Genomic DNA, 25,160 nt, shown 5'->3' with positions numbered 1-25,160 from the left:
CTTTTAAAAACTAGGCCCCAAACAGCACATAATGCAAAGAAGAAAAAGAGGTGCAATGAGGTAGCTGGATGACTAAGATAAGCGACCCAAGTGGGCGGCACAAGCACCTGACCCATCTAGGAGTGGCCCGCAATTTTTCGGGCAACCGACAGCATCTCCTGCACGCCCCTGTCATTTTTCTAAAAATTCTGCACCACCAAATTAATTGTATGTTCAAAACATGGGACGTGCTGGAATTTGCCCAGATGTAATGCACGCACAATATTGGTGGTGTTGTCCTATATCACATATCCCCAGGAGAGTCTAAGTGGGGTAAGCCAATGTGTGATGATGTCCCTCAGTTTCCGTAAGAAGTTGTCTGTGGTGTGCCTCTTACAGAAACTGGTGATACACAGTGTAGCCTGCCTAGGAACGAGCTAGCGTTTTGAGATGCTGCTACTGGTGCCGCTGCTGTTGTTGCTGCGGGAAGCAATACATCTACACAGTGGGCTGTCACAGTCATGTAGTCCTTAGTTTGCCCTGCTCCACTTGTCCCATGTCCGTGGTTAAGTGGACACTGGATACAACCGCATTTTTTAGGACACTTTTCTTAATGTCCCTGTACAGTCCGGGAATCGCTTTCCTAGTGAAGTGGAATCTAAATGGGATTTGGTACCAGGGACACACTACCTCCATCAACTGTCTAAATCCCACTGCACTAATGGTGGATACCGGATGCACATCTAACACCAACATAGTTGTCAAGGCCTCAGTTATCCACTTTGCAACAGGATGGCTGCTGTCATATTTCATCTTCCTCACAAAGGACTGTTGGACAGTCATTTGCTTAGTTTAAGTAGTAAAAGTGGTCTTCCGACTTCCCCTCTGGGATGATGGTCGACTCCCAGCAGCAACAACAGCAGCAGTAGGAGGAAGTGGTTCTTGATCTTTCCCTATTTTATCCTTCAAATTTTTGTTCTCCATTATTTTTCTGGAGTTACATAACAATATGCGGCACAGGAGAGCGTACCCCTACACCACACAGGGCAAACCCTGTAAAAATTATTTGGATTAAATATTAATAACCCCTTTATTTTGAGTAAATAATATACAGCACAGGACAGTACCCCTGGACTTATACGGCAGTACCCCTGGACTTATACGGCAGTACCCCTGGACTTATACGGCAGTACCCCTGGACTTATACGGCAGGACCCCTGGACTTATATGGCAGGACCCCTGGACTGGACTTATATGGCAGCACCACTGGACTGGACTTATACGGCAGCACTACTGGACTGGACTTATACGGCAGCACCACTATACTTATGGCAGCAAAGGACACCACCACTGGACTGATACAGCACAAGACAGCACCACTGGACTGGACTTATACAGCAGCACTGGACTTATGACAGCACATGACACCATCACTGTGAATGGACTGATGCAGCACAAGACACCACCACTGGAATGATACAAAAGAGCCGGTCGCCACCTCTCGTGCCACGCCACTTTCCCGCACAGACACTGAGGAGTCATGTCCTCTCACTACACTCTCCGGGACTGGAGTGAAAATGGCGGTGATGCACGGCCCCTTATATGGAATCCGACAGTGGGATGATGATGTTTTGCCCCATTCTGGTTTCTGAGTCTGGCGGGAAGTCCCGAGCCGAAATCAGAGCGTGACGTACGCCCATAATCAACACTATCATCTAAAGCTGGTGTGCTGTAATCCTCAGGTAGAGCATCCAGTCACTTGGTACCGCAACAGAGAGCACTCACCAGACTTAGGGGTATATGCAATTCCAGGCGAATTGCGGCACTTTTTAGCCCATTTTTTAATTCGACACAATTCGACCGTCGAATTCCGGCAGGTGGGTGCCGGAATATCAAGGGGTCCCCCCCCAGCCACCCAAGGGCCAGGGGTGAAGCCCGAGGCTGTCCCCCCCATCCAAGGGCTGCGGATGGGGGGCTGATAGCCTTGAGTAAAATGTAAGAATATTGTTTTTTGCAGAAGAACTACAAGTCCCAGCAAGCCTCTCCCACAAGCCGTTACTTGGAGAACCACAAGTACCAGCATGCGGGGGGAAATGGGCCCGCTGGTACCTGTAGTTCTACTGCAAAAAAAATACCCAAATAAAAACAGGACACAGACACCGTGAAAATACAACTTTATTTCACACATGCCGACACATACATACTTACCTATGTTGACACGCCGACTGCCACGTCTCCAATGTCGACTAATCCGGGGTACCTGAAAAGAAAATTATACTCACCTAAATCCAGTGTCCTGTGATATTTGTAATCCACGTACTTGGCAAAATAAAAAAACGCATACCCGCTCCACACGGACTGAAAGGGGTCCCATGTTTACACATGGGACCCCTTTCCCCGAATGCTGAGACCCCCCGTGACTCCTGTCTCTTCAGCCAATCAGGGAGCGCCACGTCGTGGCGCTCTCCTGATTGGCTGTTTGCGCGTCTGAGCTGTCAGACAGCGCATCGCACAGCCCCCTCCATTATCTTCAATGGTGGGAACTTTGCGGTCAGCGGTGAGGTCACCCGCGGTCAGCGGCTGACCACGGGTAACCCCACCGCTGACCGCAAAGTTCCCACCATTGAAACTAATGGAGGTGCTGTGCGATGCGCTGTCTGCCATCTCAGACGCGCATAGGGAATCAGGAGAGTGCCAGGACGTGGCGCTACCTGATTACCTGAAGGGACTCTCTGTGACAGGAGTCACAGGGGGTCTCAGCATTCGGGGAAAGGGGTCCCATGTGTAAACATGGGACCCCTTTCAGTCCGTGTGGAGCGGGTATGCGTTTTTTTGTTTTGCCAAGTACGTGGATTACAATAAAAGAGTCACAGGGGGTCTCAGCATTCGGGGAAAGGGGTCCCATGTGTAAACATGGGACCCCTTTCAGTCCGTGTGGAGCGGGTATGCGTTTTTTTGTTTTGCCAAGTACGTGGATTACAATAAAAGAACCGGACACTGGATCAGGTGAGTATATAATTTTATTTTCAGGTACCCCGGACGTCGACAGACGGAGACGTGGCCAGAGTCGGCGTGTCAACATAGGTAAGTATGTATGTGTCGGCATGTATGTAATAAAGTTTTACTTTCAAGGTGTGTGGGTCCTGTTTTTATTTGGGTATTTTTTTTGCAGTAGAACTACAGGTACCAGCGGGCCCGTTGTCCCCCCGCATGCTGGTACTTGTGGTTCTCCAAGTACCAGCTTGCGAGGAAGGCTTGCTGGGACTTGTAGTTCTTCTGCAAAAAAACAATATTCTTTCATTTTTACACAAGGCTATCAGCCCCCCATCCGCAGCCCTTGGATGGGGGGGACAGCCTCGGGCTTCACCCCTGGCCCTTGGGTGGCTGGGGGGGACCCCTTGATTGAAGGGGTCCCACTCCTCCAGGGTACCCCGGCCAGGGGTGACTAGTTGGATATTTAATGCCACGGCCGCAGGGCGCGGTATAAAAGTGACCCGGCTGTGGCATTATCTGTCCAGCTAGTGGAGCCCGGTGCTGGTACAAAAAATATGGGGGACCCCTACTCTTTTTGTCCCCCGTATTTTTTGCACCAGGACCAGGCGCAGAGCCCGGTGCTGGTTGTTAAAATACGGGGGATCCCCTGTAATTTCCCCCCCCCGTATTTTGGCAACCAGGACCGGCTCAAAGAGCCCGAGGCTGGTTATGCTCAGGAGGGGGGACCCCACGCATTTTTTTTTTCTGAATTTTACCCCATTCCATAAAAAAAAATTTTTTATATAAATAAATATTTTTACAAATATATAAATAATACTTGTGCCTCCTAAATAGACAAACCAAGTACCTAATCCCTTCTAATATAAATAGATATGCGATTACCAATAAAAAAAACACAAAAAAAAACATGTTTTTAATTTTTTTTATTAGATTCCGCCAGCAAAGTGTGGCGGATTGAAAATGACGAATTTACTGTCTAAAAGCACTGTTGTCGAATTTACAATCTTCAATTGAATATACTTTTGTCGAAATGCCGCATTTGTACCATTGCAGAAATGTCGAATTTGACAAATGTCGAATTTCAAAAAGTCGAATTTGGAAAGTCCGTTTTTTTGACGAAAAGTACTGAATTGCATTGTCGAATTTTTTTTGGGGGCGAAAATGGCCCGTTTTTCGACATTTTCGGGAATTCGACCGCAATTGCATATACCGCTTAGTCCCTTAAGACCTCCTCTCTAAACCATCTTCACTACACCTCCTTTTTTTTTCCTTGATAAAGGTCATTAGGGACTAAAAACATCTACAGGACACGTATATATGTATGTGTAGAAAAATGACCGCTCTCCCTGTAAAACAAAAAGCCTGGTGCCAGAGTCAACATAGTTATACAAAGAAAAGATCAGATTTCAGTCTTAACATAATAATGATGCTTTTATTTATGTAGAGCTTTCTTCAATAAAATTTGACAGTAACTGTATGGCAACAACACATAATACAGTGAAGCTGAGGCAGGCAACTTTGGCGGACTACAATAGTGAAAGTGAGGACGTACAACATGTAGCATGTAATTTCTTCTTTTTCTCTATTCAATGCTCTATTTACCTATATCTATATTTCTGCCTGTCTCCAACCGTTCCCTTGACAAGCAAGTAATGTTACCACTATAACTGCTGCATGTGTTGTATTTCCAAATTGCGCATATTGTAGTTCTATTCCTAGAATGTGGTGGCAGATAAGAACCACTTGGCCCATCTAGTTTGCCCTAAACACATGTACACGCACACACTTACATACTAGGGTTAATTTTTTTGTCTATAGCCAATTAACCTACCAGAATATTTTTGGATTGTGGGAGGAAACCGGAACACCCAGAGGAAACCCACACAAGCACGGGAAGAATATACAAACTCCACACAGTTAGTGCCATGGTGGGAATCGAACCCATGACTTCTGTGCTGTGAGGCAGTAATGCTAACTATTCCATCATCTGCTGTAGTTCTATGTAGTATAGGCAAAGGCATAACACAATCTGTGTGAACCGTGACTTCACTTGGTATATTTCCCCCTGTGAGATTTAGGAGTCTATTTACTAAGCCTTGGATGGAGATAGAGTGGACAGAGATAAAGTACAGCCTGTGACATGACAGGAGCTTGGGGCTGGTACTTTATCTCCATGCAAGGCTTAGTAAATAGACCCCTTAGTTTCTGCATTATGGTTACGTTGACGCATTGCTTTTATAATAATCGCCCTAATTGAAACCCAAAGATGGGATTTTTGACCTTCGCGATCACTTTCTAGTATTCCTGTTTAATTGCACAGAGCGCCTCCCCTGCATTAGCTATATAGCAGTGACCAGTAGCCAGTACAACACTTGTCTGGAACGTCCTTGGCGTGTTATACCGCTTTCAGTTCGCAAATGCTGGATCCCACCCGGTAAGAGAAACGTGTCCTTACCGGGTGGGATCCGGCATTTGCTCTGCTATGGTGGCTTTCCGACCCGGCAATATACCGGGTCGGTTGCCATAGCAGCGGGAGGGAGCAGCAGGGGCGGGGGTGGAGGCGGCGCTGGGAGATAAGCTCATCTCCTGCGCCGCATCTCTCTATGCTGTGAATGGGAGCCGTGTCGCATCGACGCGGCTCCCATTCACACTGCGCCTGACCTGGTATTCAACCCGGGTATAACCCTTCTTTTATACCGGGTTGAAATACCGGGTCAGGCGACCCGCTAATTCGGCGCAAGTGCTTTCACATCTCACACTGACCCGTTTCGACACGGCAATATGCCGTGTCGATACCGGGTTATTTGTGCGATGTGAAAGGGGTATTATTTACCTAGTTAACAACATATTAAGAGCAAGCCTTATAAAGAAAAACCTAGATGTGTATTGTATGGATGAGGAAATTCTCCTAGAATTCTTCTCTGTCCTGTTAAAGCTGTCTGGAAAAAAAAAAAAGGCTGAAATTCGTTCGGCGCTGAAGTCACCGCTTGTCATGAGCAATGAATTTAAAATTCAGTCCTTGTCCCTTGTGCTTTGTGGGTCAGGTTGAAGTTCCAGCGCTTGAAATAATTCAGGTGAGATTTCTGATAAGGTTGTGAAAGAGTCACTTTAGGATAACATGAACAGATAGTGTTTGAAGAATTATGTCCTGACTTGTTTGTTTAGCAGGGGACCTGCCTTCACCATGCAGGTAGTGAACCTTTCAATTCCTTATGTTTTTTTTCTCTCGGATAAACATACCACGGAAAAGTCAAGGCAGGAGAGGGGGGAGGTGAGAGCGGAGACAGCAGCTGCTCCAGGGAACAAGGGGATACATTTCAGGTGCTCCCATTTAATTTGTGTAGACTTTTATCGAGAGAGGCTCTGGGGTCATTTGACAAGTGACCAGGAGCTGCTCACATCTCTCTAGTCACCTTGTCATGACAATCGTGTTAAATCACTCACTGCATTACTCCTAACACCAAGAATCGTGTATTTGTCTTTGTTTCAGTGCTGCCGATCCACTGACATTCATTTATAGAACCACCTAAGCATTTAAAGCTAATAAAGTCATTCTTGAAACTTCATGCTGTTAAAAAATAAATAAAAAAAAGATTAATAGATGACGCTAAATCCTGTTATAAACACAGGTGAGCATTAGAAAAGAATTCCAAGTTTCTAGAGGCCTGTGAAGAAATAGCAGGGACTTATAGGCCCTACACACTGGCCGATACCACTGAGAAATATCGTTCATATCTTTCAGTGTGTATGCACCAACGAAGAACGATGCGCGACCCCACACTTGTTCATCGTCGATGCCGGCTCGTTAAAAATGCAAACCAATATGGACAATCTCGTCCATATTAGCATGCAGGGCTATGGGGCCAGGTGACGGGGGGAGTGAAGAAACTTCACTCCCCCTTTCAGTCACCCCCCCCGTGCGCCGCCGGGTCACGTGTCGGCCTCAACGGCCATCAGGCACCTCGGCGGCCAGTAGGCCTGTGTGTAGAGCCTATAAGGGGAATGGTTACTAAGCAGCGGATTTTGCAAACCCTTGATATTTTTCTGATTTTACTGCCAGATTTAAAAGAGCAACACAGGTAATAGAACAAGCCATTTATTGCATTTGCTATTATTGCCCTTTTAAACATAGCAAGCAAAAATCGGGTTTTGAAAATGCATTGCTTAGTAAATATAACAGGGTTACTCATTAAAATGATAAAGTGATGTTTACTTATGGTGTAGTGGTTAGTATTACTGCCCCACAGCACTGAGGTTATAATTCGATTCCCACCATGGCCCATGTGGAGTTTGTATGTTCTCCCTGTACTTGTGTGGGTTTACTCCGGTTTCCTCCCACAATCCAAAAATATACTGGTAGGTTAATTGGCGCCAAACAAAATTAACCCTAGTGTGAATGTGTCTGCATGTACATGCGGTAGGGAATATAGATTGTAAGCTCTGCTGGGGCAGGGACTGATGTGAATGGCCAAAATATTCTCTGTAAAGTGCTGCAGAATATGTGTGCGCTATATAAATAACTGGTAATAAATAATACTTAGGGGTACAGCCATTTTTTGTTGTTGGTGGGTTTGTTTTGGGGGGGGGGTTTGGGGGGTGGGGGTACTGCCATTTTTAACTAAAAAATCTGGACAACTACTGTAAGTGGCATGAAGTTTCTTATATATAATTCTGCAATGTCTAGGTATACATTCAATAAGTTGGCATGCATTAGGTTGACACATAAAAGGCCGACAGTGGTTATGGTCAGCAGGTACAAAGAGTCGACAGGTTCAAAAGGTCATCATAACAGTGGTCAACACAAAAATGGTCAGCACCTATTGTTTTTTTGGCCAAAGCTTGTATATTTCATGTTCTGTGACCACCAACACTACAAACGTAGACCCTCGCGGGCTCGCTTCACTCGAGACTTCAGACAAGGTGGCTCACGACAGGTCACTATTCCCAATTGTTTTTTTTTTTTAAATATGCATCTTCTTCTCTTCACTTATGCAACAAAAGCACAATGCAAGGGTAATCTGACTGCTGACTGGCTTTTCATGTACATCTGTGGTAAAAGAGCAAAAGACAATGCCAATATAAGCAACCCGCACCACGCAATCAACTCGCACCATGCCATGTGCCATGTAATCCTTATGCCTAATGATTTTATACCTGCATAAATGCTAGTTTAGTGTGCCCGATACACTATTAAACAAATTTGTATGCAGCTAGGATGTGAACAAGATGCTAAATTCAGGAAGAAGTGTGAATCGCTCCCAGTAGCTCCAAGCGAGTGCCATATGGCACAAAACCGCTAGATAAAGAATGAGGACACATAGGTAAATACAGAAGTACATATGTCATATACACTTACAGCAATATTATATGTCAATCCTGCCCTAGTGTAGTCCAAACAAAATGTCCAGAGTGACACAACCATTACAACATATAGAAACATTTACAAGTAATAGATGGGTACTAACAATGTTAGTTGCTTCCCGTTCTTCCATTATTTTAAGCTGATTTGCTCGGGTTTTGTTATGGGCCCTACACACTGACAGATCCGCCGCTGAGCTGCCCGACGGTGTATACGGACGACCCGGCGGCAGGGGGGCAGTGACGGGGGGAGTGAAGTTTCTTCACTCCCCCCGTCACCCGGCTCCATAGCAGTGTAGGCAAATATGGACAAGATCGTCCATATGCACAAGCGACGGGGCACCAGCGATGAACGAGCGCGGGGCCGCGCATCGTTCATCGCTGGGGCCTCCACACTCAAAGATATGAACGGTATCTCGTTCATTAATGAATGAGATTGTTCATATCTTTCAGTATTATCGCCCAGTGTGTAGGGCCCATTAGTAATTTGTAGTTTGGAGACTATGATATGCTTCAAAATGTTGTACTGTTATTTGTCTGTGAGCAGGAGTAACCGTTGCAGGGTTTCCTCATCAGAGGTCTAGGCTTCGCTGTGCATGTAGGCAGGGGCGAATTGGGATGGAAAATCAGCCCAGGAAATTTATGGATGCAGCCCTAATGGGGGCGGGGTCTGTTGAGGGGTTGGGATTCCTCCTCGTAGGGTCGGATTATGAGTTGGACGCAGTTGCGGCCTTCCTTGTGCCTTTTGCTGCAGTTGCGTCTGTGATTTTGTGCTAATCACACTACAGTATCTTCCCTGGTGTGCATCTGTGCATCCAAATATGCAAGGACTGAGATGTCTACTGCCAGTGTCTACAATCATGTTTTGTGCGTTTTTAGAAGAGATGTGCGGCGGGCACTTTTCGTGTTTTGTGTTTTGGATCTGGATCCTCGCTCGTGTTTTGGAACTGGATTGGTTTTGCCCAAACCACCCTATTGGGTTTTGGTTTTGGATTTGGATGATTTTTGACAAAAACAGCTAAAATCACAGAATTTGTGGGTCATTTTGATCCTACAATATTATTAACCTCAATAACATTTATTTCCACTCATTTCCAGTCTATTCTGAACACCTCACACCTTACAATATTGTTTTTAGGCCAAAAGGTTGCACCAAGGTAGCTGGATGACTTTGCTAAGCGACACAAGTGGGCGGCACAAACACCTGCCTATCTAGGAGTGGCACTGCAGTGGTAGACAGGATAACACTTAAAAAAAACTAGGCACCAAACAGCTCATCATGCAAAGAAGTAAAAGAGGTGCACCAAGGTCGCTGGATGGCTAAGCTAAGTGACACAAACACCTGGCCCATCTAAGAGTGGCACGCAGTGGCTGAATGTCGAAAGTGGGCCGCAATTTTTCGGGCCACCGACAGCATCTCCTGCACGCCCCTGTCATTTCTCAAAAAATTCTGCACCACTAAATTAATTGTATGTGCAAAACATGGGATGTGCTGGAATTTGCCCAGATGTAATACACGCACAACGTTGGTGGCACAGGAGAGTGTACCCCTAAACCACACACACATGGCAAAGTCTGTAAAAATAATTTTGATAATAATAACCCTTTTATTTGGACTGAGTTATATAACAATATGTGGCACAGAAGAGCGTACCCCTAAACCACACAGGGCAAACCTTGTAAAAATGATTTGGATTAAATATTAATAACCCCTTTATTTGGAGTAAATAATATACAGCTCAGGATAGCACCACTGGACTTACATGGCAGTATCACTGGACTTACACGGTAATAATACCACAGGATTTATATGGCAGTACCACTGGACTGGACTTATACGGCAGTACCGCTGGACTTATACGGCAGTATCACTGGACTTATACGGCAGTACCGCTGGACTTATACGGCAGTATCACTGGACTTATACGGCAGTACCACTGGACTGGACTTATATGGCAGTAATACCACTGGACTTATACGGCAGTAATACCACTGGACTTATACGGCAGTAATACCACTGGACTTATACGGCAGTAATACCACTGGACTAATACGGCAGTACAACTGGACTTATACAGCAGTACCACTGGACTGGACTTATATGGCAGTAATACCACTGGACTTATACGGCAGTAATACCACTGGACTTATACGGCAGTAATACCACTGGACTTATACGGCAGTAATACCACTGGACTAATACGGCAGTAATACCACTGGACTTATACGGCAGTAATACCACTGGACTAATACGGCAGTACAACTGGACTAATACGGCAGTATCACTGGACTTATACGGTAGCATCACTGGACTTATACGACAGTATCACTGGACTTATACGACAGTATCACTGGACTTACATGGCAGTATCACTGGACTTATACGGTAGTACCACTGGACTTACACGGCAGTACCACTGGACTTATACGGCAGTACCACTGGACTGGACTTATGCGGCAGTACCACTGGACTGGACTTATACGGCAGTACCACTGGACTTATACGGCAGTACCACTGGACTGGACTTACACGGCAGTACCACTGGACTGGACTTACACTGCAGTACCTCTGGATTTATACGGCTATTCGGCAGTACCACTGGACTGGTGCAGGACAACACAGCACCGCTGCAATGGACTGGACTTATACAGCAGCACTGGACATATGGCAGCAGAGGACACCAATACTGTGACTGGACTGATGCAGCACAAGACACCGCCACTGGACTGATGCAGCACAAGACAGCACTGGAATGACACATAAGACAGAGCAGGTCGTCACACCACTTTCCCGCACAGACAGACACTGAGGAGAGAGACACGTCCTTTCACTACACTCTCCAGGACTGGAGTGAAAATGCCGGCAATGCGCGGCTCCTCATATAGAATCCAAAATACGCAAGAATCCGACAGCGGGATGATGACATTTTGCCTCGTTCTAGTTTCTGAGTCTGGCGGGAAGTCCCGAGCCAGGCTCGGGACGTGAAGTTCGAGGGGGAGTTCGGTTCTCAGGGATGGACCCCGCTCATCTCTAGTTTTTAGATGCCACCATTGAACCTTTCACCAGCCCTATGCTAGGTGCAGATAATCCATCTGAGTACAGCCTCCAATGTGAGCAAGTGAAAGTCTCTATATGCAACCACTTTCAGCAACACACCCACACTACGTTACATCTGCGTCTGATTAGCCAGTCCCCTGTAACCACACAGGAATGCCCAACACATTTCTAATGCACTTCTTGGTGCGTGTGACAATGTACTGCAACTCTGTACAAACACCATTGCGGTACATGCATGCGCTGTGCAACAAGCGCAACCGCAGATGAAAAACATTGCACAAGAAAAACAATCACATTTTCCCCCTCAGGAAAAAACACACATATTGGCCCCCACAGAAAACAATAAAACAAATTGGCCCCCACAGGGGAAAAAAACAAATTAAATGCATAAAATAGCTTTAGGTATTACAATTTGTTTAAAATTTCCACTGCTGTTTGAATGGCCCAGTGACACCGAGAGGTTTTATAATTCTTGGCTGCAACTGTATATTATTTTATTTATTAACATTTATGTAGCACTAACATATTCCATTGCACTTTTCTTTCAAAGTTGGGCAGGTTGGGAATTGAAAGTGGCCCTGGAAAAATTGGTAGAAGTGACCGCACAAGGGCAGCATAAGAGGAATACAGTGTAACCATGGCGACAGCACCACCCCTCACATGTCCACAAACAAAACAGGCCCCACATGCACATTGGCTCATCGGGGATCTTCCCTATGAACCCTAAAGCCAATCCGCCCCTGCATGTAGGACACAATTGCGTTCTCCAATCCAAAAAGGTCTCCTCTGTGACAGATGTAGTAGGGGTGGAGGAGCAGTGTAGTGTAGTAGCAGAGGGATGGACCCCTCATAACATCATCATGCCACCATACTGGACTAGTGTCAAGTGTTGCCTATGTGTGTTATTGTATATGGTTGAAATGAAGGGAGAATTTTATAACATACATGGATTGGATTATATAGATTTTAAAGACGACCATAGATCAAGTGTTTTTCAAGCACTCATCATATACGTTCTTCTAGATCCCTTCAAAAGAGAGCTCATCTAACCTATCACTACCTTTCTGGTTAGCAGGAAAAGTATACATACTAATTGATAACCCAACTAGAATGATATCATTATTTAACAGTATGTCTTTTCTATCCAACCTCGGCCATGAAAACCTATGAAGGGTGGAGCATATATTGTGCATTTTGCATGATCTCTACGCCAGAAACCAGAATATACAATTACAGTCACAAACAATCGGTTTCAATTTCACGTAGGCAATGGTTTATGAGGGAATATCCACGGAATTGCATGTCAGTTTTCAGGCATATATTTTGCACCAAGGATACGGCTGGTGCCAATGCTCCCTAATGATGATGGGTATCAAACCAAGCATACAGATAAGGCCAGTCCAGCTGCAGAAACGCACAGATAAATATACGATAGTATACGTGTTTAGTTCCATGCACCCAGTGTGGGAGAAACCACAGCCAGATTGCATTCAGTTCCACCTCAGCCCTGTTAAACCAGTGTTTTCCCATTTATGTGGTTAGAGGACCCTACTGATCTTATGCACCTAGAGTCTTATGTTGGGACTTGTTGAGCTGGATAAACTATTTAATGCGTTATACTGTAGATGTGTTTTCTGCTGGAATCTTCAATGTATAAATTAAAATTGTATCTAATGTTATTACAGATTGAGTATCCCATATCCAAATATTCCGAAATACGGAATATTCCGAAATACGGACTTTTTTGAGTGAGAGTGAGATAGTGAAAACTTTGTTTTTTGATGGCTCAATGTACACAAACTATGTTTAATACACAAAGTTATTAAAAATATTGTATTAAATGACTTTCAGGCTGTGTATAAGGTGTATATGAAACATAAATGAATTGTGTGACTGTAGACACACTTTGTTTGATGCACAAAATTATAAAAAAATATTGGCTAAAATTACCTCCAGGCTGTGTGTATAAGGTGTATATGTAACATAACTGCATTCTGTGCTTAGATTTAGGTCCCATCAACATGATATCTCATTATGGTATGCAATTATTCCAAACTACGGAAAAATCCCATATCCAAAATACCTCCGGTCCCAAGCATTTTGGATAAGGGATACTCAACCTGTATTATTATTATTATTATTATTACATTTTATTTATAAGGCGCCACAAGTGTTTTGCAGCGCCGTACAAAGGACAGTACAGGGAGACAAAATTTAGCATTACAGTAAATAAATAACAGAAATAGAGTACAGGTAACAAAGAGCACCACACTTCTCAATACATAATACAGCTAAGACGTAAGTAGTGAGGGAGTGATCATCGTACTACAAGGGGCTGGTGGCTATAAATGGAGATGAGCCTTTACCAGCAGGAGAAAAAGCGGTAAAGATGGTCGCTGAGTAGGGGAGAGCTGCGAGTGAAATGTGTAAAGAAGAGGGCTAAGATAACAAGTTGAAAGAGGGCCCTGCTCTGAAGAGCTAACAATCTAGGGGGAAGGGTTGACAGATAACATGAGGTGCAAGCAAGCGGGAGGTAGCCTGATGGCAGTATGCAAGCAAAGCATAGATGTTCAAGGCATGAGGTAGGGGGATGGAGGAGCGGCCTCAGATGTGATAAAAAAGGTTTAAATGCTTATAGTGCTTACAGTTTGCACATTTGTCTTTTCCAGGCCTCTCCATGTGCTTATTTGCAATGCTGCGGTCTTTGCGGTTCCCTGGCAACTGACCGAAGATCACCTTGAAACGACTTTCCAGGTCAATCACCTCGCCCATTTCTATCTGGTCTCTCTCCTGCAGGATATACTGCGCCATTCCGTCCCATCCAGAGTGATCGTGGTGTCCTCAGAATCACACAGGTCTGTTCCACAACACACATGTCTTTTTTTCAGGTTTTATTTCTTCTTAGTGCTAGAAATGAATACGTTTCCTAACCTCAGTCCTTAAGGCTCACAAGCAGTCCAGGTTTTAGTGATATCATCGCTGGAGCACACATGGTTGCATCAGATTAACGAGGTACTAATTAAGTCACCTGCACTCAAGTATGGCTATCCTTAAGAACTGGGCTGTTGGTGTGCATTGAGGACTGGTTGGGAACCTCTGAATTATTAGAATGAAGAAGAAATGAAACATTTCATGTACCTATGAATATGTGTGTGGTAATTTCTTCATGGCTTATGATAAATGAGTTCTGTAACAACACTTCTGTGTCCGCGTGTATTATAAAACATAAGGAATCCTCTACTCTGAGTCATGAACGGATTACACAACACTTTCCTTCACCTGTATAAAATCACTCGGCCTGTGGCTTTGTCCCTTTAACCACTAGCCTGGCATGGTCACATCAGATGCGACCATGCCTGCAAGTGCTCTATCTGACCTGGTCGCACAGGATGCGACCAGTCAGATACAGAGTGTTAGCAGAGGCAGGGTAGGGAGACTTCCCTCCGCTGCTGCTGTCAGAGGTCCCTCTGCCTCCCTGCACTCTCCTTTACTGATTGCCGTGCTGCTGATCACCCCCTCCAGCGGCTGCAGACAATAGCAGCTGCTGGGGAGTGTAAATTAACCCCCCCAAGCCCCCCCTGTGTGCCTGGAGGCTATTCCGGCTTTCAAAATGAAAGCCGCCATGGTCGCAATGTTTTCGATGTTCCAATGGTCACAATGTTACCGATCGATGTTTCCAATGTTTGGGAAGAAAAGAAAAAAATATATTTTATTTATATATTTATTTATTTTATTTTTATTTTTTTAACTAAAATCATTTTGGATTGGGTTAAATTCATGTTCTTCACCTAATTCACTCATAAAAAAAACCTGACAATTTCTGAGCTTTTTTTTTTTTTTGGGGTGGGGGGGATTCATCAGTTAACTGGTTAAAGCAGGGGTGGGTAATAAGTGACCCTTCAGCTGCTGTGGGATTACACATCCCAGCATGCCCAACCACAGTTTTGCTATCAGGGCATACTAAAAATGTGACATGTCATGCTGGGATGTGTAGTACAACCCACCCCTGCTTTATAGGATTATTGAATTTCCCTGTGACTTGTAATTTCCAGTAGGGGGCATACAGTATACATGCCACACCACAAATTAAAAAGAATACCCTCTAAATTTGCATTAAAAGGTGCGAGTGTAACATTACTCCCCGTCTGCTCGTCCTGCCCAGAAATCGTGCCTTACTTGTATACAGTTCTTAATCTTCTATATCACATGTTGGTCTCCCCAATTTACAGGGACCATGACTATCCTACTATGCTAACCAGTCCAAGACTTAAGGTGCATACACACTGGGCGATTTTCCCCGCTGCCCAGCGATGTTAGCGGGGGTGAACGGCTTTCCATAGCAGGACGCTATGGAAAGCCGTCCACCCCGCCGTTCGTCTGCTGGTAATACCATTTTGTCTCATATCCTGATTTAAACCTAAAGTGTACTGTCCACATAATCTTAGAACTCAAAAACTATATATATGGAACATTGCTACCTCCATGTCAAAAGCCATCTCTCTCTCGTTTTTAGTTATGTATATAATGCACACTTACTACACAACGCTTTACATACACTGTTTAGTCATTCACATCAGTCCCTGCCCTAGTGGATCTTACAATCTACCGCATTCTCACTAGGGTTATGTTTTTGTCAGAAGCCAGTTAGCGTAGCAGTATATTTTTGGATTGGTGGCGGAAACCCATGCAAATGAGGACAACATATAAACTCAACACGCATAAAGACCTAAGTGATGAGGCATGTCATAATGTCGCCACCTATAGTAATTAGTCCACAAGTACAGGTCTGAACTAGGTAGTACAGCATGGGGTATATGTATCAGAGGGTGATACCAAATTAGTCAGAGTTTTTATCCAAAAAGTTTGTCAACACTTCTCTAAGATATACTAAAAGGCTGAGCATGGGAAAATATCAGAGATTTCTCCAGAAGCACCTTCAGCCTATGCAAGTAATTGCGTTGCCATAGCCAGCTATTGTCCCGAAGTGTGACCAGCACTTATGAAGCTACGAAAATCCGCCTGCCCAGTAGCACATAATGCCAGCTGTCCTGTCGCTGGCTCTTGCCCTCTTGACGCATGTGCTGTTGGATCATAATGAGATCTCTCTGGAGTCGGGAGTTTTATACATCTGTGTTATTGCTCCTTGCCTTGTCTTGATAAACGGCCAAGTAGGAGCAGCTTTAGTGGCATGATATGTGCCTTAATAATACATCTCCCACTGTTTTACGTACATCCCAACTTTGCTGTTTCTACTGCAATTTGGCCAGGTGGCGTCACTTATGTTTATTTCATTATAGTTGGTATGGTCATACCCACCAGGCATGTGCCTGGCACTTTGAAGTTCTCTATGGCAAGTGCAGGTATCACCTGTACACAGATATTCTCTTATGCAGAACAGCAATGACCATGATATACTGTACCTTCCAACTTTGTGACCCATGAGACAAAGATTCCTCAAATTGGGACTGTTCCATCTAAATCTGGACAATTGGGAGGTACAGTGCATCCGGAAAGTATTCACAGCGCTTCACTTTTTCCACATTTTGTTATGTTACAGCCTTATTCCACAATGGAATACATTTTTTCCCTCAAAATTCTACACACAATACCCCATAATGACGTGAAAAAAGTTTTTTTGAGATTTTTGCAAATTTATTAAAAATAAAAAAACTAAGAAATCACATCTACATAAGTATTCACAGCCTTTGCCATGAAGCTCAAAATTTACCTCAGGTGCATCCTGTTTCCACTGATCATCTTTGCGATGTTCCTACAGCTTAACTGGAGTCCACCTGTGGTAAATTCAGTTGATTGGACATGATTTGTAAAGGCACACACCTGTCTATATAAGGTCCCGCACTTGACAGTGCATGGTCTGAGCATAAACCAATCATGAAGTCAAAGGAATTGTCTGTAGACCTCTGAGACAGGATTGTCTCGAGGCACAAAGCTGGGGAAGGGTACAGAAAAACATTTGCTGCTTTGAAGGTCCCAATGAGCACAGTGGCCTCCACCATCCGTAAATGGAAGAAGTTCGGAACCACCAGGACTCTTCCTAGAGCTGGCCGGCCGACTAAACTGAGTGATCGGGGGAGAAGGGCCCTAGTCAGGGAGATGGCCAAGAACCCGATGGTCACTCTGTCAGAGCTACAGCATTCCTCTGTAGAGAGAGGAGAACCTTCCAGAAGGACAACCATCTCTGCAGCAATCCACCAATTAGGCCTGTATGGTAGAGTCGCCAGACGGAAGCCACTCCTTAATAAAAAGCACATGGCAGCCCGCCTGGAGTTTGCCAAAATGCACCTGAAAGACTCTGACCATGAGAAATCGAATTCACTGGTCTGATGAGACAAAGATTGAACTCTTTGGCGTGAATGCCAGGCGTCATGTTTGGAGGGAACCAGGCACCGCTCATCACCAGGCCAATACCATCCCTACAGTGAAGCATGGTGGTGGCAGCATCATGCTGTGGGGATGTTTTTCAGCGGCAGGAACTGGGAGACTAGTCAGGATAGAGGGAAAGATGAATGCAGCAATGTACAGAGACATCTTGGATGGAAACCTGCCCCAGAGCACTCTTGACTTCAGACTGGGGCGACGGTTCATCTTTCAGCAGGACAACGGCCCTAAGCACACAGCCAAGATATCAAAGGAGTTGCTTCAGGACAACTCTGAATGTCCTTGAGTGGCCCAGCCAGAGCCCAGACTTGAATCCGATTGAACATCTCTGGACAGATCTGAAAATGGCTGTGCACTGACTTTCCCCATCCAACCTGATGGAGCTTGAGAGGTGCTGCAAAGAGGAAAGGACGAATCTGCCCAAAGATAGGTGTGCCAGGCTTGTGGCATCATATTCAAAAAGACTTGAGGCTGTAATTGCTGCCAAAGGTGTATAAACAAAGTATTGAGCAAAGGCTGTGAATACTTACTTACATGTGATATCTTAGTTTTTTTTATTTTTAATAAATTTGCAAAAATCTAAAAAAAACAACCTTTTTTCACGTTGTCATTATGGGGTGTTGTGTGTAGAATTTTCAGGGAACAAATGACTTTATTCCATTTTGAAATAAGGCTGTAACATAACAAAAGGTGGAAAAAGTGAAGCGCTGTGAATACTTTCCGGATGCACTGTATGTTGTTATAACGTATGGCCATAAACTAGCTCTCCTGTATGTTCCATGTGATTCTTGTAAAACCTTTGAGTCCTTTCCCTTACTGACATGGCAACAAGTTCACGGCTGCCTGCTGCATATGGGAATGTTTATGTAATGGTTGGAGAAAGTTAGTTTGATAGCAACACCATGAGTTAACAAGATCACCGGCTCTCCCTTAAAAGCATTAGCATAAAGCACAACATGTCTAGAATATGAGGCCACGAATCCAGGCAGAAGGAGAAACAATCTAATACTTATTCTGAAAATGTTCAAGTGACCCAGAGTAGAGCTTACTTTTTAATCATGTATCCATAAATGTAACCCTTGGGACTCAGAGCAGTGAGACCAGCCAAGGGTCAGGCTGAAGACTTTATCACGTCCAAACACAGGGGCTTATAGTATAAATGACACACTGCAGATTGATTTACATTTACCATTTACAATTTATTGTAGCTGAAATTGAAGGAGGCAGCAGCGAGCGGGAGTAATAATCCCACTTTGCACAGAAACACTGAGCATCTCCTAATTAGGTGGTAACTAAATCTGTATTTCCTTATCTTTGAGAATCACGTCAGCCCTGTGAAAGAAGAATGGGTAGGAGTTATGGAGCAATGGGGGGTTACTGTGGGCACTCCCGAGCTAACGCTCAGGAATAAATCTGCCAACTCCCTCACTTGCCAGATGTGGAGGGTACCAGGGGATGTGGGATAAATGAGCTGTTACTTAATGGGAGATTATGTTGAATTGTCAACTGCTTGTCTCGGCAACCTTCCGTCTGAAATACAAGTTCAGATCATTTCTCTTCGTTGTCGTTAGTGGACATAGATTTCTATCTGGTCTCTGATTTTTTAAAAACTGTTTCCCGTAGAGCAGGATCAGCCAAAGTTTATAGCAAAATGTCCTTTTCTAAAATCCATTGTTTCTTTACTCTTTAATTCAGGAACGGATGAGTTGCAGCTTATGGGTAGGGCATCAGTTTATTGTCTGTGATTTAGCTGTAATATAGTAACTAAGGTTGAAAAAAGACAATTGTCCATCGAATTCAACCTATTTGTGGTCTCCTATGCAGTCTTATTATAGGACTAGTTATTTTTATGTTAGGACTAGTTAAATTAACTATAATGCGTGCTTACGCACCATAACCCTGAATATCTTTATAAAATAGGAATTTATCTAACCCATTCTTAAAGGTGTTGACTCCGCAGTTACTACTCTCTCAGGCAGGGAATGCCAAACACGTATTGTCCTTACTGTGAAAAAACCTTTTTGCCTCAATGTGTGGAAATTCCTCTCCTCTAACCTAAGCGAGTGACCACGTGTTCTCTGTGCTGATCTTATAGAAAACAGGTCCCTCCCAAGCTCTGTGTATTGACCCCTTATATATTTGTAGATGTTGATCATGTCCCCTCTTAGTCTCCTCTTTTCCAATGTAAACATGCCTAGCCTTGCAAGCCTTTCCTCGTATTCCAGCGTCTCCATGCCCTTGATTAGTTTGGTCGTCCGCCTCTGAACCTTTTCTAGCTCCAGGATATCCTTTTTGTAATATGGTGCCCAAAATTGCACACAGTATTCAAGATGTGGCCTCACTAGTGATTTATATAATGGGAGTATAATACTCTCGTCCCTTGCATCAATTCCCCTTTTTATGCATGCTAATAGTAATTGTAGTCAGCTCGTTGTAGACATATAAAGCACATATCTTACTGTAGGTTATGGCTAGAACTGATTTCCGGGAGAACTGATTTCCGGGAATAAGAATGTATTTGTGATTTATTACGTTAGGCACACACAAGCGGGATACAGTAAGTCCCGCCTCCTTATCCCGCCACACCCTGCCCCTACCTGACCAAACTCCTTGCACATACTGTACATACACATGGAGCCCTGCTCATCTATCCCTTTCATAGGATTAACTGAGCCAGTGCTGTCCGACTTAATCCTCTCTGTATTGTATTGCAGCTGAGAACAATAGATGAAAGGTTTATGCTAATAAACCTTGGTGCACTATGGCGCAGCAGAGAAGGCTAGATGAGCGAGGCTCCATCTGTAGTAAAACACCTACTTTTTGTTAAATCTCTGCTCCTTTCGAGACCCATGAGTTGAGTCTGACCAGCCACATTCGGGACAGTTTGGAGGTATGATATATGAAGGCTTATTTATCATTGCAATAATTAGGCTGAAATTTAAAATCCGTTATTGAAGCTATTTAAGAATTATAGCTGATAGGTGCTCAGCTATTTATTATTTATTAACAGTTTCTTATATAGCGCAGCAAATTCCATTACACTTTACAACTAGACACAATTAGAAGACAAAACTGGGTAAAAACAAACAGTCATAGAGGTAGGAGGGCCCTGCTCGCAAGCTTACAATCTATGGGGAAATAGGCATTGATAGGAGACTGAAGAAAGAAAATATGTGAGGATAAGTGTGGACTGTACTGTGGGGATATGATTGGATAGGAGAGCTATGAAGGTCATGTGAGCGGTTCTGGAATTTTATAAGCTTGTCTGAATAGGTGAGTTTTTCAGGGAACGCTTGAAGGTTTGAGGACTAGAGGAGAGTCTTATTGTACGTGGTATGGCATTCCACAGAGTGGGTGCAGCCCAAAGAACGTCCTGTAATCGTGCATGGAAGCAGGTAATGAGTGTGGATGAGAGACGTAGATCTTGCAAAGAGTGAAGGGGCCGGGTTGGGAGATATTTTGAGATAAGTGAAGAGTTGTATGTTGGTGTAGTATGGTTAAAGGCCTTGTGTGTAAGTAACAGTATTTCTCTTACGTCCTAGAGGATGCTGGGGACTCCGTAAGGACCATGGGGTATAGACGGGCTCCGCAGGAGATAGGGCACCTAAAAAGAACTTTGACTATGGGTGTGCACTGGCTCCTCCTTCTATGCCCCTCCTCCAGACCTCAGTTAGATCTTGTGCCCAGAGGAGAATGGGTGCACTGCAGAGAGCTCTCCAAAGTTTTCTGTTGAAGAAGAATTTTGTTAGGTTTTTTATTTTCAGGGAGTCCTGTTGGCAACAGGCTCCCTGCATCGTGGGACCGAGGAGAGAGAAGCAGAGCTGGCTTGTCAAGTTGGGCACTGCTTCTAAGGCTACTGGACACCATTAGCTCCAGAGGGAGTCGGAACACAGGTCTCACCTGGGGTTCGTCCCGGAGCCGCGCCGCCGTCCTCCTCACAGATGCCGAAGATAGAAGCCGGATGAGATGGCAGAAGACATCTTAGGCGGCAGAAGACATCAGATCTTCATGAGGTAAGGCGCTGCGCGCCATTGCTCCCAGTCACACACACACAGAGCAGCACTGAAGGGTGCAGGGCGCAGGGGGGGGCGCCCTGGGCAGCAATAAACCTCACATTTGGACACATGCAGATTGATTAGGCTGCGGAGGCAGTAAATCTATGTTCCCCGCCATTTTAATTGAAAAATCACTGGGACCGAAGCCCGCCGTCGGGTAGGCGGGGCTTGATCCTCAGCACTAACCAGCGCCATTTTCTCCACAGAAGCTGCATGAGGAAAACGCTGGCTCCCTGGTCTCTCCCCTGCTGAACTTCATAGGCTGGAAAAAAGAGGAGGGGGGCACATTAGCGACGCAGTGAGTGGGAATTGGTATATTATATATAGAAAAGCGCTATCTGGTCATATTTTTTCCAGTATTTTTAAGCGCTGGTGTGTGCTGGCATACTCTCTCTCTGTCTCTCCTTAGGGCCTGGTTGGGGTTTTGTCCCCTTATAGATTAATCCCTGTGTGTGTGGGGTGTCGGTACGTGCGTGTCGACATGTCTGAGGCGGAAGGCTTCTCCAAGGAGGAGGTGGAGCAAATGAGTGGTGTGTCCCCGTCGGTTGTGCCGACTCCAATCCTCCGGATTGGATGGACATGTGGCATATGTTGAATGCAAGTGTGGCATCTTTACATAAAAGGCTTGATAAGGCTGAATTAGGGTGGACATCAGGGAGTCAATCCTCGGATTGGACCGACTCACAGGGCCCGTCGGGGTCTCAAAAGCGTCCCTTAACACAAGACACTACTACCGACATGGATTCTGATTCCAGTGTCGACTACGACAAAGTAAAATTGCTCCCTAGGGTGACTAAAACCATTCAGTGTATGATTGTGGCAATAAGGGATGTGTTGCATATTGAGGATGAACCCTCGGTCCCCGACACAAGGGTACACATGTTTAAGGAAAAGAAACAGATTATTAACTTTCCCACATCTCATGAATTAAATGAATTCTTTGGAAAAGCTTGGGAGACTCCGGAAAAGAGGCCGCAGATCCCCAAAAGAATTTATATGGCATACCCCTTCCCTAAGCAGGACAGGGAGATTTGGGAATCACCCCCCACTGTGGACAAGGCCCTGACGCGCCTGTCCAAGAAAGTGGCGCTACCGTCTCCTGACACAGCGGCCCTTAAGGACCCTGCAGATCGCAGGCAAGAAACTACCTTAGTGTATTTATTCTCATACAGGTGCTGTGCTAAGACCGACAATTGCGTCGGCATGGGTGTGTAGCGCAATTGCAGCTTGGACAGATGAGCTGACAGATCAATTTGATAATATGGATAAGGATACTATATTCTTAACTCTAGCCCATATAAAATACGCAGTCTTATTTATGAGGGATGCTCAAAGGGACATTGGATTGCTAGCTTCTAGGGCCAATGCCATGTCTATCTCGGCGAGAAGATCCTTATGGACTCGCCAATGGACGGGTGATGCGGATTCCAAAAAACATATGGAAGTACTACCCTATAAGGGTGATGTATTGTTTGGGGATGGGCTGACGGACCTGGTTTCCACAGCTACAGCAGGTAAATCAATTTTTTTACCATATATTCCCCAACAGCAAAAGAAAGTAACACCCTATCAGATGCAGTCCTTTCGGTCGCACAAATCCAGAAGAGGTCGGGGATCCTCTTTCCTCGCCAGAGGTAAGGGCAGATGCAAAAGAGCACCTGCTTCGGCAGGTGCCCAGGAACAAAAGTCCTCCCCGGCTGCTCCAAAGCCCACAGCATGACGCTGGGGCTCCCCTGAGGGAGTCCGCACCGGTGGGGGCACGTCCTCGACTTTTCAGTCAGGCCTGGGTCAGTTCAGACCTGAATCCCTGGGTGTTGGACATAGTTTCCCAGGGTTACAAATTGGAATTCGAGGAGGTGCCCCCGCGCCGATTTTTCAAATCGGCCCTACCAGCTTCCACATCGGAAAGGGATATAGGCCCTCATTCCGAGTTGTTCGCTCGCAAGCTGCTTTTAGCAGCTTTACACACGCTAAGCCACCGCCTACTGGGAGTGAATCTTAGCTTCTTAAAATTGCGAACGAAAGATTCTCAAAATTGCGACCACACACCTCTTAGCAGTTTCTGAGTAGCTCCAGACTTACTCGGCATCTGCGATCAGTTCAGTGCTTGTCGTTCCTAGTTTGACGTCACAAACACACCCAGCGTTCGGCCAGACACTCCTCCGTTTCTTCAGCCACTCCCGCGTTTTTCCCAGAAACGGTAGCGTTTTTTCGCACACACCCATAAAACGGCCTGTTTCCGCCCAGAAACACCCACTTCCTGTCAATCACATTACGATCACCAGAACGAAGAAAAAACCGTGAGTAAAATTCCTAACTGCATAGCAAATTTACTTGGCGCAGTCGCAGTGCGGACATTGCGCATGCGCACTAAGCGGAAAATCGCTGCGATGCGAAAAAATTTACAGAGCGAACAACTCGGAATGACCCCCATAGTGTTAGCTGCAATTCAGACGCTGTGTATACAGCAAGTGATAATCAAGGTCCCCCTGCACCAGCAGGGAAGAGGTTACTACTCAACCCTATTTGTGGTCCCGAAACCGGACGGTTCGGTCAGACCTATTTTGAATCTGAAATCCCTAAACCTGTACATAAAAAGATTCAAATTCAAAATGGAATCTCTCAGAGCGATAATAGCCAACATGGAGGAAGGGGAGTTTATGGTGCCTCTGGACATAAAGGATGCGTACCTTCATGTCTCCATATATGCCCCCCATCAGGAATACCTGAGATTCGCTGTACAGGATTGTCATTACCAATTTCAGACGTTGCCGTTTGGACTCTCCACGGCCCCGAGGATTTTCACCAAGATAATGGCGGAAATGATGGTGGTCCTGCGCAAGCATGGAGTAACAATTATCCTATACTTGGACGATCTCCTGATAAAAGCGAGATCAAGGGAGAAATTGCTAAGCAGTGTGGCGCTCTCTCTGAGAGTGCTCCAGCAACACGGTTGGATTCTAAATCTACCGAAGTCACAGTTGATTCCGACAACTCGACTAACGTTCCTAGGTATGATACTGGATACGGAACAAATGAAGGTCTTCCTCCCAATAGAGAAAGCCCAGGACATCCAGAACATGGTCAGAGACCTGCTAAAACCGAAAAGGGTGTCAGTTCACCAATGCACTCGAGTTCTGGGAAAAATGGTGGCGGCCTACGAGGCAATTCCCTTCGGAAGGTTCCATGCAAGGACTTTTCAATGGGACCTTCTGGACAAGTGGTCCGGGTCCCATCTGCACTTACATCGAAAAATAACTCTGTCCCCAGGGGCCAGAGTGTCCCTCCTGTGGTGGTTGCAAAGTGCTCACCTCCTG

General features: G+C 45.1%; 1 protein-coding gene across 7 annotated transcripts in view; it reads left to right on the top strand.

Annotated features, from left to right (window-relative positions):
* Positions 1-25,160, top strand: part of WWOX (WW domain containing oxidoreductase) — a 1,758,901-nt gene that overhangs the window by 504,222 nt on the left and 1,229,519 nt on the right. For all 7 annotated transcript variants that reach the window (XM_063945377.1, XM_063945376.1, XM_063945379.1 and 4 more), the window contains one exon: positions 14,059-14,244. In XM_063945377.1, the coding sequence (XP_063801447.1) occupies positions 14,059-14,244 (186 nt within the window). The remainder of the gene's footprint in view (positions 1-14,058; positions 14,245-25,160) is intronic.

Source organism: Pseudophryne corroboree, chromosome 11 (genome assembly GCF_028390025.1).
Source record: "Pseudophryne corroboree isolate aPseCor3 chromosome 11, aPseCor3.hap2, whole genome shotgun sequence".
Classification (NCBI taxonomy): Eukaryota; Metazoa; Chordata; class Amphibia; order Anura; family Myobatrachidae; genus Pseudophryne; species Pseudophryne corroboree.
The sequence above is the reverse complement of the archived record's forward strand: the minus strand, read 5'-3'. Positions and strand labels throughout refer to the sequence as shown.